General features: G+C 38.1%; 1 protein-coding gene across 18 annotated transcripts in view; it reads left to right on the top strand.

The window, feature by feature from the left end:
- sox6 (SRY-box transcription factor 6) overlaps positions 1-18,329 on the top strand; it is a 641,917-nt gene that overhangs the window by 395,599 nt on the left and 227,989 nt on the right. For all 18 annotated transcript variants that reach the window (XM_072592368.1, XM_072592380.1, XM_072592378.1 and 15 more), the window contains one exon: positions 8,358-8,447. In XM_072592368.1, coding sequence (XP_072448469.1) covers positions 8,358-8,447 — 90 coding nt within the window. The remainder of the gene's footprint in view (positions 1-8,357; positions 8,448-18,329) is intronic.

Raw genomic sequence — 18,329 nt, 5'->3', positions numbered from 1 at the left:
GTTACCTTCACATTATGGAGAAGTGGTTCTTTTGTCCAAGCTGTTGGCACTGCAGGGCTTTGCCACTTTACAAGTAGGGTGGATTTCGTAGCATATTGCACTTGCTCAAAAGTGATATTTCTGGCTTTTAATTCTGAGCTTTTACCTTAAATTGGTTAAGGTTTGTACCAAGCAGTGACTTCAAAACCCCAGGGTAACCTGACAGATAGCAGTAGCTGATTGTCTTGCGAGACCAGCTTTGAAGGTTCTTACGTGTTAGTGATGCAGTTGAAAATACCTTATGGGATAGTTGCTCACACCACGAGCAGCAGTGGAGCCACTCCGTTTGTTAAGCTGTTACCACTAGGGTTGCAGCTTCCTAGTTTAACCCGGGAAATGTTTCAAAGGTCTTTCACTATTCAGGAGACATTGGGGTATCCCTCAACTACAAACCAACTAATTGTGACCGCTTTTAAAAGGACCACAACAAATAAAAACAACCTTATTACGAAAAGAAAAAGGAAAGTAATAAAATAAGTTAATAATAAAGTTGTTAGCATCCATTATACATTGCTGTTCTTGTAACAGCAAGGTCCTTCATAATTGAATGCCCTTGCATGGTGTTGAGTTTTTATAACTGGTGAGAAGTGAACTTTAATGTTTGCCCTTATTTGGGATTTGACAGAATTTTGACTGCAAAGAAAGAATTGCTTTTGTTAATATTGATTGTAGTCCAGTCATTTCAAGTGATCTTTGTTCTTTACTGATGCAAACTGTTATTGATTGATAATGCATTATATCAATGTTAGACTACTGTGCAGTTCAAGGCAGCCAGGAATAAATCACCAGGAGTCAATCACATTATGTGCCTTTGTGATCAGGAGGGATCTTTTGATGTTGTGTGAAGTGCTGGATTTGGCACCCCTTGGTTGAAGACAATGGGTGGTATTTGTAAAAGCTGCAGCAAGGAACAAAACATAAATAGAAAATGAGAGTCAGTGGAAGCAGTAACTGTGGAAAGAGCAGACTTAATGTTTTGGATGTTGACTGCTCTTCAACTGTATGTCTTTCCAGATATAATTCTGAGAAAGCATGACCGGAGCTCAGTGATTAGTAATGACTAGCTTTTAGCCAGTTCAACATCAGACAGGGTCAGTCACTAAAAATGCTGTTGGCAGGCACACATTCTGAATACTGTACACGAGTGTGAAACAGCAAGTAGGCCCACCTGTTCATGTGGGAAAATGGATCAAACCTTGCTGGTGCATGCCTGCACCAGTCGTTAAAGTTAAGCAAATGAAACCAAAACTTTTTCTGTCCAGATTTCAATTATTAAAATGAGCAGATGGTCACCCTCCCAAATAAAACTGTTATGCTACTTCAAAAGTTATTCATTGGCTTGTGAGAGGTGCTACATACATGCCAGTGTTTCCATTTTTAGTCTGACAGGTTCAAAACCAGATGGGTGGTTGCCTTGTTTGACCTCCATTTGTGTTTAAATTCCTGCAACCTATGGTATTGTTCACTGTTTACATTTCAACAGCAAATAGGAGAAAGCATAAGCAGCAATGTTGAGTGAATGCTCACAGCACCAGTGTGTGGAGCTCCTTAAAAACCGAGGGGTAGCACAAGTCTTGTCAACTATGGGTTGATAATATACTGATATCGAAGTTGTAAAATGTCCAGAAGTATAAAGGTAACTTATTTGCTGTTTAAAACAAAGGAATCTAAAAAGAATTTGTATTGTAGGATATCATTTGTTCTAATATGAGACATTGAGTTGTAATTAGTGTTTTCAATGATGCTATTTAATGATTAGCAATGGTAAACTATCAGAATTTCATACAAAGAGACGTCTGTTGTTTTTCCAATCATAGCTGACACACGCTGCTACACCACCACAATTAAGGTGGTTATACACGGCAAAAATGTGGGTATTATATGTGTGTGATTCTTTCAGTCAACTGCAGGTAAAATCCATCAGCCTGATCCACCTTTCTCTGGTGAAGAGAGAGACCCTACTGTTCGGGCAGTTTTAGAATCTATGGCAGAATTTGTGAATGTCACCTCTGGCTGGCACCTGAGGGAGGATAGCACCAAGTGAAAAAAGCAGGACAGCAAGACAGGAAGGCTGGCAGTATAGCGCCACTCCCCTGAACCTGGGCACAATGAAGATTTTTCTTAAAAACAGTTATTTGAGACAGGTTTTTTTAATTATGGAATAGTTTGAAAATTCATTAATGCAGAGACTTCAGTTGAGGGTCAAACATTTTGAAACATATCCTCATGAAGCTTGTTCCCTTGTAACTTTGAAGTAATCACTTCAAACATTGGAATCAGGATCCAGTGTAGAAGTTGATCATTGTATTAGTGCTCAGATTCCATAGCTTTCCACATATTATCAGCTCTTCAAATAGAATACAAGAGATCAGTTTGTAAAGCCAGGAATAAATTGATCACTGCAGTTCTAAAGAGGACTGCAGAATCCCATCTGTGGTTCCTGTGCCTGGGCCAGATCATGTTTACAGCTCAAATTATGCACTGCTGTTCATGTATAATGCCTGTATGGTTGCTGAAGCCATTTGTACCAAGGTAGAGCTCACTATAGAACACTAAGCTAGCAGTTGAGCATTGAATACCATTACGATTTTGAATATTATTAAAAGTCCATGGTGGCTAATACTCAGCATCACTTAATTGTTTGCTATTTTGAATGCTGAACTCCTATGGTTGAAGTATATGCAAAACCTGAACCATTGGCAACTGAGAGAAATGGGTTTCCTTATTTCAAGCATAGATTGAACCAGAAATGACATGTTTGATGTTGGTGATTAATCCTGCAATCCTTTATGCTGGTCCTTATGTAGTGACTACAAATGGTTGATTTCTCCTTTTACTTTGAGGTGTTTCACCTTCACCTTGAAAAATTATCATGATCAATTTGAAAAGTCTGGTGGATTTCAAAGTTCACCTGTGGTATGCTGTTTTATCCAGCATTATGTTACAGATTATCTTTATTTGATCTCTTAATTCGTGAGGAAATCATAAACTAATGCACAAAATGTCAGAGGGTCTTAGAGTGAGGCTGATGTAACAGAGAGGGACAGTCTCATGCTGATACTCACCTATAGTTAAAAATATGGGGAGGTGGTGCAATTAATTTGACCAACCCATTCACTTCTCTGCCTTTAATCCTGGTACTCTTTATTGATACTGACACTCATCTGGAAAGAAAGAGCAGAAGAAACTACAGATTTATTTTTAGAGAGCATCTTATTATGCTGTGCGAAACACTTTTCCTGATGATTTATTCTGAGGGTCAGTGAGTGTAGTTTTGTGGACAAAGGTGGTAATTAACAATGGCAAATGACAGAATAATGTCAGATCTACTGCCTTGAGTAAAGACTATTTTTATGTTAGATTCTTGATTAGTGACGAGACCTAACTTGCTGTAATTTAAGTAACCGAGCTCTCCTCTCAACCCCATTTTGTAAATGAAAGACTTTCACGATTTTTTTGAAAATGGAGGGTAAAAGCAAATACAGCATGAGATATCTTTGGTATTATGACGACTTTTATAAATGTGCAAATTAAACAATGCAAAAGAAGAAGACAATCCACTAGTATTGTGTTCTCTAATTTCTGGAACAGTCCAGTTCTTACTGCACAATATGATTGTTGCCTTTGCTTTGAACACTGTAGCCTTTCAGATCAAAATGGGAGGGGACTTATACAGAGCACAATTGTTCCCAGATATTGCTTTTTCCAGATTTATAGACCCAGGCTGCCTACCAGAGCTACCCCACAGGGATAAAATTCAGTGAGTCAATTTATTTATGCAATATTGCATGTATTTTTTAATGGGGAGGCACACCAGCCTTGCTAAGCATCCTTTGATCTTCTGTCTTTAGTTTTCAATGTCTGGGTCCCAGAACTGATCTGTGCTGTCAAAAAAAAATACACAAGACTGCACAAGAAAAAGTTCAACTTGATGAGAACAAGCTGACCCCCAGCTTCGAAGAAGGCTTCAGAGCTCGGGCTTTGATTGTTAGCAACATGCTCTTTATCATAGTCGTTGCGACAGAAAACGGCATTCCAGCAATTCCTGGCCTGATTCATTACAGAGGGAGAAGATGTTAATTGTTTTCATTGCTGGATACCAATAGTGTGTACTTCATGTCATCTTTTACCTAGAGCTTGCTTTTACGTTTGCTTTGTAGTGTTGCTTATCAGTGCAGACAGTCTTCTGATCCACCTTTCTAAAGCTGTCAGCCTGAGATAACTTGTCCTCTTTGAATAAACTACAAACTGCATCAATAAGGTGACAGAGACAGAATGATCCAAACAATATTATTTTCCTTCTTTCTGGATGATAGTGCTTTTTTCCTCAAAATTGAAGGGCTAAATATTTTTATTAGAAAAATATAATCTCTGATATTTTTCTGTAAAGTGTCTTCCCTGCTCACATGACATAAAATGAAATGCCAAATCTAATGCTTTCAATTTTAGTGGAAATAGGATTGCTGTGCAAAGACAAACTCTTAAAGCAGAAAACGAACCAAGATCAGAAAATATCTCTCACATGAAATGTTGATTTTTTTAAGATTCATTTGCCTACACCTCAGAAAGTTGACTTTCTCAACATTATTTTCCAAGTGCTCCAGGTTTCTATAACTATTCGAATTCCAACACTTTAGCTTAACTAAGTGAATATGTTACTTCAGAAGCGATTCAGATCTGCTATGTAACAAGCCGGGGTTTTATCTTTCTAATAGCAATTACTACTTTACTCAAACCTTAGTTGAGCTTATGACATAACATTCAAAAACTGGACTCGGTCCACAATTTAACTGTAGACCTTGACATGGTGTTAAGTGTTAAATTTGACTCAAATGTTTTGGTGATAACACCCTAATTTTGCTAAAATTAATAAAAATCTCAACTGGAACAAATGAATGGTGAACAATAGGCTTTGCAAATTGCTACCATGAAACATAAATATGGAGGATTAAAGAGTAAGTTAAACTAGAAAGCAATATGACAGAGAAAAAATAATTTTATGGTTGGATAATTTCCTTAAAGAGACAAAATCGATCGATAGGAAAAAAATAACGAAGTCAAAATTATTGCAGCTCACTGAGGAGGTCCAGTGAAATCTAAAAGCCAAATATTTTTAAACAAGGAACACTTACTTGTAGTTGGAGATGGAGTATTTCAAGAGACTTAGGAGATTGGAAAATGAGCCAAGAGACACTGTTGCTATTCTTTATCCTGTGAGGAAGTCAATACATGGACAAATATGAGGTCAATACAGTCAAGTGCAACTGTATTCACTGTTGAGTACCAAGTTCATTCATAAAGAGTACTCCTCAGAAAATGCTGGAGAAACTCAGCAGGCCTGGCAGCATGTATGGAGAGAGAAAAATAGTTAATGTTTTGAGTCTTCTGAACTAAAGCAGAGTTGTCATGTTTTGAAACAACAACTGTTTCACTGTTCACCCACGCTACCAGAACTGCTGAGTTTTTCCAGAATTTTCTGTGTTTGTTTTTGATTTCTTGCATCTGCAGTATTTTGCTATTATGAAAGTTGCTACTCATTTGCAATATCGGTTCTCTGAAGTAGAGTTCATTTGCAATCAAGCGATACATATCTAGGTGACTGGTTCCAACTATTTTAATGACATTTATTTAAACTCAGACTGAGACTTGCTTATTGTTTGGTTCGTGAGCTGACTTAACTGATGATCAGGTGATCACTGTGGCCATCTTATGTCATTTTCTTTCCTTAAATATTTAGTCCACAAAAGGTCAATGAGCTGAAAATGAAATATTGTATGTTGAAAATGTATAGTCCATTTTTACTACTATCACAACAATGGTTAATAAAGAACCTCGAAGACTTACATGCATACAGGATGCCTGGAGTCAAAGGGATGCACTTAAGAATCATTATGAAAATTACTGGATCCTGGTTCATGTTTTTGCAGTATCTCTATGTACGCATGCAGAAACTGTAGTTTAGGATAGTAAATGAAATTCTGAATATAAAAGAAAGCAAGAGATGAATTGAGAGATTAGAAACAAGTCCACTTAATGTTCATAATGGGAAAAATGGTTGAAAGAATTTTATGAGATACTATCAATGTTCACGTAAAAGAATAAAGGAGCAATTAGAAATTGTCATCATGAATTTAGTGGCAACACTTCATGCCCCACAAATTCACTGGAATTCTTTGAGCAGGTAAATGAGTAGGTGCACTTTACTTGGATTTTCTAAGGGCATGTTGATGAAGTTCTCCATACTCAATGTCCAGAAATGACCAGAGCTTATCGAATTAATGGCAAATTAACTTGTTGGATTGGGAGCTATTTTTCCATAGGAAATAGAAACTGTTGATGAATGAGAAAAGAAAACCCTCATGGGATTTAATTTGCAAAATAATACAGCTTCAACCAGCAGCTCACAGAACAATATTTTCTAACCAAGTACTGTGAATGATATTTTTCACTTTGATGGCTGAATCATGGCATGTTTCAAACACAACAGCTAGAAGACGTAAAGTTTGTTTGCCTATTTAGATGAGGGTTAATAGAACATCAAACAGAGAACATTACAGCGCAGTACAGGCCCTTCGGCCCTCGATGTTGTGCCAACCTGTCATACCAATTTGAAGCCCATCTAACCGACACTATTCCATGTACGTCCATATGCTTGTCCAATGACGACTTAAATGTACTTAAAGTTGGCGAATCTACTATCATCGCAGGCAAAGCATTCCATACCCTTACTACTCTCTGAGTAAAGTAACTACCTCTGACATCTGTCCTATATCTATCACCCCTCAATTTAAAGCTATTTTTTTTGTGCTTGCTGTCACCATTCTTGGAAAAAGGCTCTCTCTGTCCACCCTATCTAATCCTCTGATTATGTTGTATGTCTCTATTAAGTCACCTCTCAATTTTCTTCTCTCTAACGAAAACAGCCTCAAGTCCCTCGGCCTTTCCTTGTAAGACCTTCCCTCCATATCAGGCAACATCCTAGTAAATCTCCTCTGCACCCTTTCAAAAGCTTCCACATCCTTCTTATAATGTGGTGTCCAGAACTGTACACAATATTCCAAGTGTGGCCACAATAGAGTTTTGTACAGCTGTAGGATAACCTCATGGTTCCGGAACTTGATCCCTCTATTAATAAAAGCTAAAACACCGTATGTCTTCTTAACAACCCTGTCAATTTGGGTGGCAACTTTCAAGTTCTGTGTACTTGGACATCGAGATCTCTCTGCTCATCTACACTTCCAAGAATCTTACCATTAGCCCAGTAATTTGCATTCCGGTTACTCCGACCAAAGTGAATCACCTCACACTTGTCCACTTTAAACTCCATTTGTCACCTCTCAGCCCAGCTCTGCAGCTTATCTATGTTTCTCTGTAACCTACTACATCCTTCATCACTATCCACAACTCCACAGACCTTAGTGTCATCTGTAAATTTACTAACCCACCCTTCTACGCCCTCATCCAGGTCGTTTATAAAAATGACAAACAGCAGTGGACCCAACACCGACCCTTGTGGTACACCACTGGTAACTGGACTCCAGGATGAACATTTCTCATCAACCACCACCCTCTGTCTTCTTTCAGCAAGCCAATTACTGATGCAAACTGCTATATCTCCCACAATCCCATTCCTCTGCATTTTATACAATAGCCTACTGTGGGGAACCTTATCGAGCACCATGCTGAAATCCATATACACCACATCAACCGGTTTACTCTCATCTACCTGTTTGGTCACCTTCTCAAAGAACTCAATAAGGTTTGTGAGGCACGACTTACCCTTCACAAAACCGTGCTGACTATCCCTAATCAAGTAATTCTTTTCTCGATGATTATAAATCCTATCTCGTATAACCTTTTCCAACACTTTACCAACAACTGAAGTTATTAATTCTGTGGAAGGGAATAGTTTTGATTTGTGCTTCCAAAATTGGGAACATGTCCTTCAGCTCTAGTAAACCTGCTCTACTCTGTCTAAGCATTCTGCTTTAAATATAAAACACCAAGTGATCTGTTTCATACCAACAACCATGTGATTGTCTACTAGTGTGAACTAATGGCTGCTTTGCTTTGTGGGCCCTTAAACTTATGGCTCACATGGGGCCAAACTGAATAAACATTTTGGCAATTATCAATGGAATTTGGGGAGTTGCTGTTTAGTAACTAATTGGTAATAAATGGTGATTATGTTCAGACAATGTGCATGCTATTCATTAATACAGACGCTAATGAAAAGTAATTCCATGAAAGGATCAGTATATTTTTGTTGGGCAGTAGTTTTGATTTATTTCATGTGATTTTTATTTTTCTCTCCACAGAATCATCTTGTGTTGAGAAGTTTCTCTCAAAGGACTGGAAAGAGAAGATGGCTGGACTCAATACAGGGGAGATACTTGGTGAGATCAAAGGTATGTCGTCAATTTGAACCGTTGCCTGATTCTCAGGGGACAATAATATTCCGAAGAAAAAAAACTTTGCAACACAAAATAGAGAACAACTAGTTAAACTAATGTAACTAAATTAATTCTGTAGTAATTAGAGAGATTAGGCTAGATATCCCTTATGATAGTAGGATGCAGGGAAGGTGTTTCTTTTTTTTTGTTCAATGTCTTGGACAATAACATGTGTGTCCACTTGTGTTTTATGTATGATTAGACTTCTTTTTATAACCATCATAAACTTGAATGGAATATTTTCACAATGACTGCACCTGAGTGCATAACCTTTGTATCAGGCTCACTCAGAGCAACTCATGCAGTACCATATGTGTCATTGATTATTAATGCAGAGGATAGTCCAGGATATGAAATTATTGTTGCAATAACACAAAGACTTCCTAATTTTGATGTCTTAGACACATTTTATATTAACTTGCATTTTGTCCCAGTGTCCAAACATCCCATTTTAATGTACAGCAGAAATTAGATGGAGGGAATGGAAGTGACTGTAAAATTCCTCTGACTTCACAATCTTGAGACCTATACATCTTAATGCACTGCTTTCAGACCTGTTATCACCTTGGTTGGCCAACAACACACAGTAAAGTCAACAGATGCACCTAATCAACCCATAAACTAAATGCTAAATCTTGCCACCCCTTGTAAAACTAAAGAACTTTATCTTAAATCAGGTCATTGTAAACAACAAATATTTCTACATCTAATCATTTCTTAAGAGTTGTGTTTTTTTTCTTTAAGTACAAAAGTAGTTTTTGAGATATGAATGTTGTTGATGATGGCACATAGATTTAGGAACTTGAGGTGTGGTTCTATGTGATAAGCTCAGTTATACAGTTGATAACATATGGTCACACATTGGAAAGAGAAATGTATCCTCGTAATCGCCGTCCTCAAAATTATCCTGGTCTATTCACAGTCAAATGTCTCGCATTCCAATTTGTGTTGTCATCTTACAGACAAACAATGGAACCAAGCAACTGCTTGATCTGTTTTGATGTCAGTTTATGGTCATGACTTGGCCTGTGATGCACACCCAATCTCCAATTTTCAATCATGGTTCCCTTGCAAGTGTTCACTTGTTTAAGTATGCTTTTGTGATATCTTGTTGCTTTTTGATTTCCTCTGTTTTCACATTGACATTGTCTTTAGATAACATTTATGATTTAAGTATGGTCAGTATCATGCAAGTGTTCTGACCAATCATGAATTCGGCTGGTGTCTTTTCAGTCACTCTGCCTGCTATAGGTCGATATATGAAAAAGTGGATATGAGTGGATTGTTCAGATGTTTTCCCCTCTGACATACTACCACTCAGACTGTCTGTGAATACATTGTTGATTCATTTAAAGCAGTCATTTGATTTCAGATTGTATTGCAATGTCAGAATGGTGAATTCTTGATAGAAACTTCCTGAACTGACAGGAAACTGTGGTCTTTTACAGTGATAATCTCTGGCCAAACTAATTTTGCAAATAACCTGTGTAGAATATCAGTGACTGAATTTGTGGCAGTAGAATTTGATAGTGATTTCATTGACTTGCTAGTAGATGACGAAACTATTCACCTCCAAAAATATTTATTTGTAATTGTTGCCATGGTTTAAGTGACCACCAGGTCAGTTGCAGTGGTCCTGAACACAATTTATCAAGTTTTTTATTGAGTGTACAAACATGGAGTTTCGAAGGAGCTCTTCAACAGCACAATTTATTGCTGACCCCAGAGCACATCACAGGATCATCATTCATCTTAAAAACACATTGCATCTTTCCCATGAAGGACATCAATTCACATTGCTGTAGTATTTTCAGGATAACATTTTGACTACGTGCAATACAGTCGTTATTAAATAATGCGAGTTCATTTCATAATCTAGTGTGGAACCTATTCTTCCTCCAATTCTTAGGACAGGTTTAGGTACTGGCCTACTTTCTGCAATGTGCTGGTTGTTGCGAATTCATCCTTGAAACCCTTCTGTTTAAGAACAGATACAGTCATATCAGGAATAACTGCAACCATAGTGTTCAATAGCTTCTCTGTTGCTAATACTGTATGAGATAACAACACAACTAAGCATGATAGGTACACAGCTGCATCAAACTCTGAGATATCCAACCTCAAAGTTGTACTGATGAAGACAATCCAACCATCTATAGATCTTTAAAGGTCAATGCCCTGACTCTAGTGAGCTCGCAACATAGTCAGCACTCGGTGATTGTTGCAGAAATTGAATTTGCCACCATAGAGATACACGTGCCAATGTTCACAGTGTAGATGCAAAATAGAATCTCCCAATTTTTGAAAGCAGTTTTGCAATTCCCAACAATGCTCATGATGTACAAATAACTGGTCATTTCCTTCCTTCAATCCACAGTGAGAGTACAGCTACTTTCACATTTCTTGATATTTTTGTTTGCAACATATGGTTCAGAATGTGGGTTAGAATGTGTAAGGATTGGCAGAGATGCTGTCTTCACCTTTAACATTTCAATGGTGTTCAGTCTGTAATTGTAAGTTCCAACTGTGCATCTTCACACTAGTTATAGATGTGACGAAGCAATCATTGCATACATACAGTAGTTGTTACTTCAGCTGCTGTCACTCTGTACCATAAGAAATCAGTCAAGGACAATGCAGATGTAGAATATCAAATTGTGTTCAACTGAAGTGAGAACTGCTGAATGTGTGCAACTCTGTCTTTTCCATCGACAATGATGGTATCCCCTCAATGCATGACAAGACCGACAAAATGATCCTCTGAAATGTGGTAGGTGCTGAACTTAGACTGAAGGTGATACTGCAATACCAGAAAACACCTTTGTGAGTAACAAAAGCTGTATCATACCAATTTTGCTTCCCTAGTGACGTTTAAATATAGCTTCATTGTATGTAGAGCTTCATGAAAACTAATATATTTATGAAATATGCTGATGGTTCTTGGATCATGTAAAATAGATAATATCAGGAACAATTGTTTTGTTGACTTTCTGAAGGATGACACATAGATTAAGTTTGCCAACGTATACACTGTGCAGTGACTGGGTTCCAAATCCACAGTGGTCAATTGATTCATTCAATTATAGCATCTGCTTTAAGACACTTATGCTGTTACACCCTCTTTGGTATTAGGGTACACATCACAACTAGCAACCAAAGTTTGTATATCTGGCAGAATTGTTATGAATCCCTTAAACACCACAAATTTTCGAAAGAAAGGATTTTGTTGGTTTTAGAAAGTGTCATTGATCATGTAAACCTACTATCCAATCAGGTCTTCAAGTTTAAAGTAAAACCTATGAAAATGGTTTATGTCTTAGAGATTTGCAGAGTTAACAGCAATTTCTGTGTCTAAATAGGAGTTTTATTTACGATGCTTTTAAACTGATTACTCTTTCCAGCTTACAGCTTCCTGCTTTCAGTTTAGTTTCTTTTTCTCAATTAGCTCACCTCGTCTTGACAAATAGGAGAGAACTGATACCACACACACACAATGAAACATCAAAAAATCGAATAATTGAATACAATACTAAGCATCCAGTTTCTGCTAGTAGGCAGAGTTAAAATCATAGCTTAAATCTAAATTCTGAATGTATTTACCATTGCTTTAGAGTACATACACAATCACTCAAAGTGGTTCAGAAAGTATATTCACCTATGCTAATGATTATTATTAAGCATATTTGTAGTCAGGCAGGGCACATTTGAAGTTATTTTATGAAAAGAACAGCAGTCCAAAGTCTTAAGATCATGGACAATTTTGTCTAGGAGTCACCTTAAACCTAACTGCAATAGTAAAAATAATGTTAGTGAACAGAATGGGAACATTAACCAAAAAGTATCAAGTAATAGCATTGCAATTGGTTTAAAGGTGAACTTATGCCTTGGAATACAGGTATATAATGAGTGAAAAGCTTTTGTCTCTGTGATTGCATATGGATGCTGAGGGAAATAAAGCGACAACACCTCAGAGTGAATTAAATAGAAATAGAACCACTTATGCTTGAACTTATAAGTTATTTTGAGAATGATATCATACTAAATTGAGCCAATTATATATAGAAATCCAAATTAGGTTTCCGGGATCAGTGACCCTCTGGAATGCATCCATTTAAAAAAAAGTCAAAAGATTTTTGACCTTTTCCTTTTATATATTTAAATTTAGTCCACTGAGTTCAGAATTATTATCTGCTGAGGGAGCAGACCAAGAAATGTATTTATTAAAAAGTTTTAATTAGTCTGGAATATAGCTGTTAGCAAAATTGAATGAGGTCTGAATAAGGGTTTTGTCATAATTCTCAGGACTCCTGGAGCCTTTGTGAGCAATGGCAGTTTGCATTACTGTTAGTGGGAATTGTTTACTTTGGAGGAAAGAGACTGTGCTAGTAGAAGTTAACCTGAGCTCACTGTCCCTCTAGAACTGCCCAAGGTTCGTATTCTGTGGTAGTGCCTCAATGGGAAAGGAACATAGTTGGGCAGCTTGCCAGCAAGACAGAATTAATACCCTGCTGCCTCAAATGATAGCAGAATTCTTCCTGATGTGTTGTGCAGAGAGAGAGAAAGTGAGACAGGCAACAAGAAATAAAATAGGAGAAAGTGAGGACTGCAGATGTTGGAGATCAGAGCTTAAAAATGTGTTGCTGGAAAAGCGCAGCAGGTCAGGCAGCATCAAAGGAGCATGAGAATCGACATTTTGGGCATAAGCCCTTCTTCAGGAATCCTGAAAAAGGGCTTATGGCCGAAACGTTGACTCCCCTGCTCCTTTGATGCTGCCTGACCTGCTGCGCTTTTCCAGCAACACATTTTTAAAAACAAGAAATAAAAGACACATAGCTTCTGTAAGCACACAACCTGTTCAGCAATATACTGCATTTTCTTGTCATGAGTGTTTAACAGGGTTCTTTGCATTAGGTACAGAATGTGGATTGTAAGCAGCATTGGGGAAATGCAACAAAAGAGAAAGGTCAGTCACCTGACAAGAAACCAGGTTTTTTTAAAAGAAAACATTCTAGAAGCAAGTAGGGAATATCTTGACTTCGTGCAGAAGTGTAAAATGGTTGCTAATGACTCGACCATATTTTACATTGAAAGAAACAAAAGTATTTCTCGCACAAAAGGAGGCTATCCAGCCCATTGGCTCCATCCATTAGTGAATTTTGAATGAAAGTGTGCTCCAACTATGTGTGTGAATACAAATAAAAGTTAATCAATCACTGTATGGAGAGAAATGTGAGTGCTTCTGACTAAACAATGAACAAATAATGCTTAGAATATTGTTGCCATTACACTCTAATGAAATATTAGTCCATCCAGACACCAAACTCCAAATAGAATTAAATACTTTTTAAAAAATGTGTTCAGTGTCTTTTTAGCTTCTTTGATCTTTGCTGTCTATAAATGATCCATTGTGTTTGCAGTTTCCAAAGCACAAGATTTTTGTCTGATGGGAAACATAGGTTGTAGGGCCAGGAGCCAGAAGCCAGAGGGGAGGATACCACCGTGGTTGAAAGGAATAGGACAGAAGGCGATGTAACTCAGGGTATTGTGGAAAAGTGAATATCAAGCTTGAATTTTAAGAATTGTATGTTGTATAACGATGGAATACTGAACTGTTCTTCTGTCAGCTTTATTTGCTAATGTTATCTCCTGTATAAACCCAGCATTGGATGAAAACTACCCAAAGACCAAAACTGTCAAGATGAGTAATGCCTCCTGAAATAAATGTGAGTTGTGGTTTATGGAACACAGTTTGGCAATGAGTCAGGGAGGTCAAGATCAACTTCATGGGTCAATAGCATGTCAGCACCTTTAAGAATATATCTTTTGTGGTATGAGATGGAAATTTCATTCTCACTTTGTGTTGGTGGCCGCTCAAATAATTTTATTGTCATGCTAATTTAAGATGTCCAACTTGCTTACAATTACTATGCCTTGATTTAAAACATTGCAACCTTTTACAAATATGTTGTCATTAACAGAGAAATCGAGATATATCAAGTTATAAAGGTTTACAGCACAGAAGGAGGCCACTTGGCGCATCCTGTCTGTGCTTATTCTTTTCCTTAGCAAAAGGTTTATTACTTTTATTTTGTGTCTTTAGATTTCTCCCCCTCTGTAAAAATAATTCAACTCAGTCAAATTTGACTTCAACTCAGTCAAATGTCAGCCACTGAAACAGATCCAATTGAAATTGGACCCAATGATAAGATGTTCAGTTGTGAGATGGATAGTGGTACTTTTGTGTCTTCTAGCTGTATATTTAGAGTTTTGTTTGAATGGTTGAGGTGCCCTGATGTGGTCCATACCTGAAAGGGCAAATGAGGAAACTAGTCTTGAATCTGCCACGATTGAATTAGTGATAAATTACTTCGCAGCAGTAGTACTCTTCTCACAGTTTCCATATTTTGCCAGTCTCACCTGAATCCATTTCCTGCGTGGATGAACTCTCTCTCAAATTGAGACATCAGTGTACCATTAATCAAATTAACATTGGTCTCATTTATGAAAAGCATCAAAAGCAATGTACTGTTTTCCACAGATAACCTCTAATTTATTCTGAAAGTTTGGTTCCCAAGATATAGATTTAGTCCAACCACTTCACTGGTTGTAGACCAAACATGATGGAATCCTATAGGGGCCCGAGCAATGTGGGTAATGGTGAGATTTGTGGCAGAATTACACAAGAAATCTGCTGGGGCCTATCTTGAGAGCTGGAGTAACTCACAGCATTTTTTATGCAATTGCCGAGCAGTGAGGGAAGTCTCTCACTAGGCAGCAACAAGTTAAGAAGGATTGTAGCTTATAGAATCATAGAATCCCTACAGGCCATTCAGCCCTACAAGTCCACACTGACCCTCCAACCCAGACCCATCCCCCTACCTTTACCTGTAACCCTGCATTTCCCATGGCTAACACACCTAACCTACGTATCCCTGAACATATGGGTAATTTAGCATAGCCAGTTCACCGTGCCTATACATCTTTGGACAGTGGAAGGAGACTGGAGCACCCAATGGAAACCTATGCAGTCAGGAGGAGAGTGTGCAAACTCCACACAGATAGTCACCTAAGGGAGGAATTGAACCTGGGTCCCTGGTGCTGTGAGACAACAGCACTAACCATTGAGCCACCGTGCTGCCCAATGTCTTATTAATTTTTAAACACCCCATTAATGCTACAAATCACCTTATAAACCTTTAGCCTCTGAATTACCAAATCATACCGAGCAAGCTAGTCATTGAATATTCTTGACATGAAGGTCTCAGTCATGTTAAGAAGCACCTTTTCTCAGGGAATGCCAGCACAGTAAATTAATAGCTGCCTCCGATACCAGTTCAGGGGCTTGGATATGGTGAGTCAGCTGCTCAGGTCAGTCAGAGAAAGGATGCTCTCCAAAGAAAGGGTTGAAGAGCTGAATGTTAGCCAATCCACTCCCTGATCTGACATTTTATGCCCTATTGTAGGCTGTTTTCATCCTGGAATGAGAGAGGCAGGTATTTCAGGAGTTGAAAGTGGGTGACAGATCTGTTACTTTCTGTGAAGGTGGGTTGGTATCCCGAGAGGGTGAATAGGTAGTGTGGAACAGAGTCAGTGGTATAATGTTGCCGATTTGGATTGGTGACACTGAGTGAGGATGAAATCAAAGGCAAATACTGAAATTGGCAGAGCATGAGTGTTAATGGGAAATAGATAGAGTAACACAGTTAAATTGAGTGTGAGGTATCAGAGATGATGGGGGTGCTTACACTGGCAGAATGGAGAAGGTCATTAATCTACTTCCTACCATGCTGGGCATTCCTCCAGATGGCTAAAACTGTGCCAACCCAGAAGGGCAACTTCAGACTGGACTGGCTTGGTCTATGTTATTCCTTCACTGCTGGTTCTGTGGTAAGAGGACATCTTGCCTGAGCACCAGTGTTTGGCTGAGCCTTCAAGTCGATGTCCACAAAGAGGGGTGCTAATTTCTTCCTGTCTACCATATCCAGGGCCATTCTTGGCTGATAGGGCTTGTCCAGGTGCACAATGATATTTAAAGATGGCGTCCAGGAGTGGGATAGTGGTCAACTCTAGGCTGTCCGGTGCATGACACAATGTTTCTGGAATGACGTTTGATAAAATGAGGCTAGAATTGGACAAGAAGGATGCCATAGGTGCCGGGAAGTTACTGAGGCATGTTTGGTAAGATATGGTGAGAAATCCACTGGCCTAGAGTGAAAAACCCCAAAAACACTTGATGCAACTCACTTCCCTCAAAAATGTCAGATTCCATATGAAATAGGAACAGGAATAGGTTATTCAGCCCCTCGAGCCTGCCATTCAATAGGGTCATCTGACACTTCTTACATTCACTTTTCTGCCCTTTCTCCATAACCTAGATTCCCCTCCTGAACATGAATGTCTCTATTTCAGCCTGAAATATACACAAGGGCTCTGCCCCCACAGCTCTCTGTGATAAGGAGTTCCAAAGATTTACAACCCTCTGAGAGGAAACATTCCTCCTCATCTCAGTCTTAAGTTGGCCCCACTTAATTCTGAGCCTGTGGCCTGTGGTCCTAGACTGTCCCATGAGAGGAAACATCTCCTCAGCGTGTACCCTGTCAAACCTCTTCAGAATTCTCTATGTTTCAATGATATTGTCTTTCATTCTTCCAAATTCTGATTTGTAAAATCACAATCTTTGCAGATAAAACAATTCCCTCTATATGTGATCATCTCAATTCAGCCCAATGTGTTTTGGATTTTGTTTATTTTTACCTGCCAGTTATTCCCGTTAACCTTGTTGCTGTGAATCAGTCTCAAGCTGAGGTTGAAGTGGTCAATGGAGGTCAATCTAGCACCATCATTCAAAGAAAATGATACACAGTAGATTTTCTTTACTTTATTCTGGGATGGTAGGAATGTACATGCAGGTAAAACTGCATCAATATTACGAGATTTTGACTTCTGTAAGCTCTATTAGGTTCGGGCAAAGCAAAGGCCTGATGCCTGTTTTTCTCCATGTCTTCTTTTGTTTTGCTTTGAACTATCCTCATGAGAACAAAATATAATGGAACCACGGATGACAAACTGGGAACTATAAATAACGCAGTAAATTGTACTATTATTTGCAACATGAGTTTTTTATTCAACAATTTAATTTAATTAAACCAAAATAACATTTCCCACAAAATTTTCTTTAAATATTTGCACAACGTCTAGAATTCCAGTGCTTAATGTGTATTTAATTCGAACATCAATTAGCATATTCTCATTCTCTTTTTTTCATAGTTCAAATACTAACAATATCAGTGCTTAAAACAATACTAGTTGGCCTCTTGTGGCATTGCTGACAGGCTGTTAAACATAATTTTAGAACAGTAAACAAAATACTACATTGCTATACTACTCCCTGATTATTTTTACCTTATTTATTCTCAATAACAATTTTATTAAAGCATTCTTCCTTAACTAATATTAGATATGTGTTGTTATGACATGTGTACTGATGGACATACAGCTTTATCTTGCCTTTACTGTGGCATTTTCTCAACCACTCCACTGTCTCGTTGTCGTTACATTGCTTGATTGTCATATAGTACTGGATGAGCTGAAAGTTTCTCCAGTTGAAGCTTTCTGAAAACCAGAGTCATTGTCTTCAATCTGCTCCGTTGTCCACCAATTCCATTCTCTTCCTTGAGCACTGTATCAATTTGAAATAGACTGCTCCTGTACTCTAACATCCTATTCAATTGGTTTGAGCTTTTGAGACTCCATTTGCTTTCCATCATAGACAACCAACTGACACCTTGGGAACATTATCTGCCTCTGTTGTTGCCTCAGCCAATCTGCAGATGAAAA

This window comes from Chiloscyllium punctatum, chromosome 22 (genome assembly GCF_047496795.1).
Source record: "Chiloscyllium punctatum isolate Juve2018m chromosome 22, sChiPun1.3, whole genome shotgun sequence".
Lineage (NCBI taxonomy): Eukaryota > Metazoa > Chordata > Chondrichthyes > Orectolobiformes > Hemiscylliidae > Chiloscyllium > Chiloscyllium punctatum.
The sequence above is the reverse complement of the archived record's forward strand: the minus strand, read 5'-3'. Positions and strand labels throughout refer to the sequence as shown.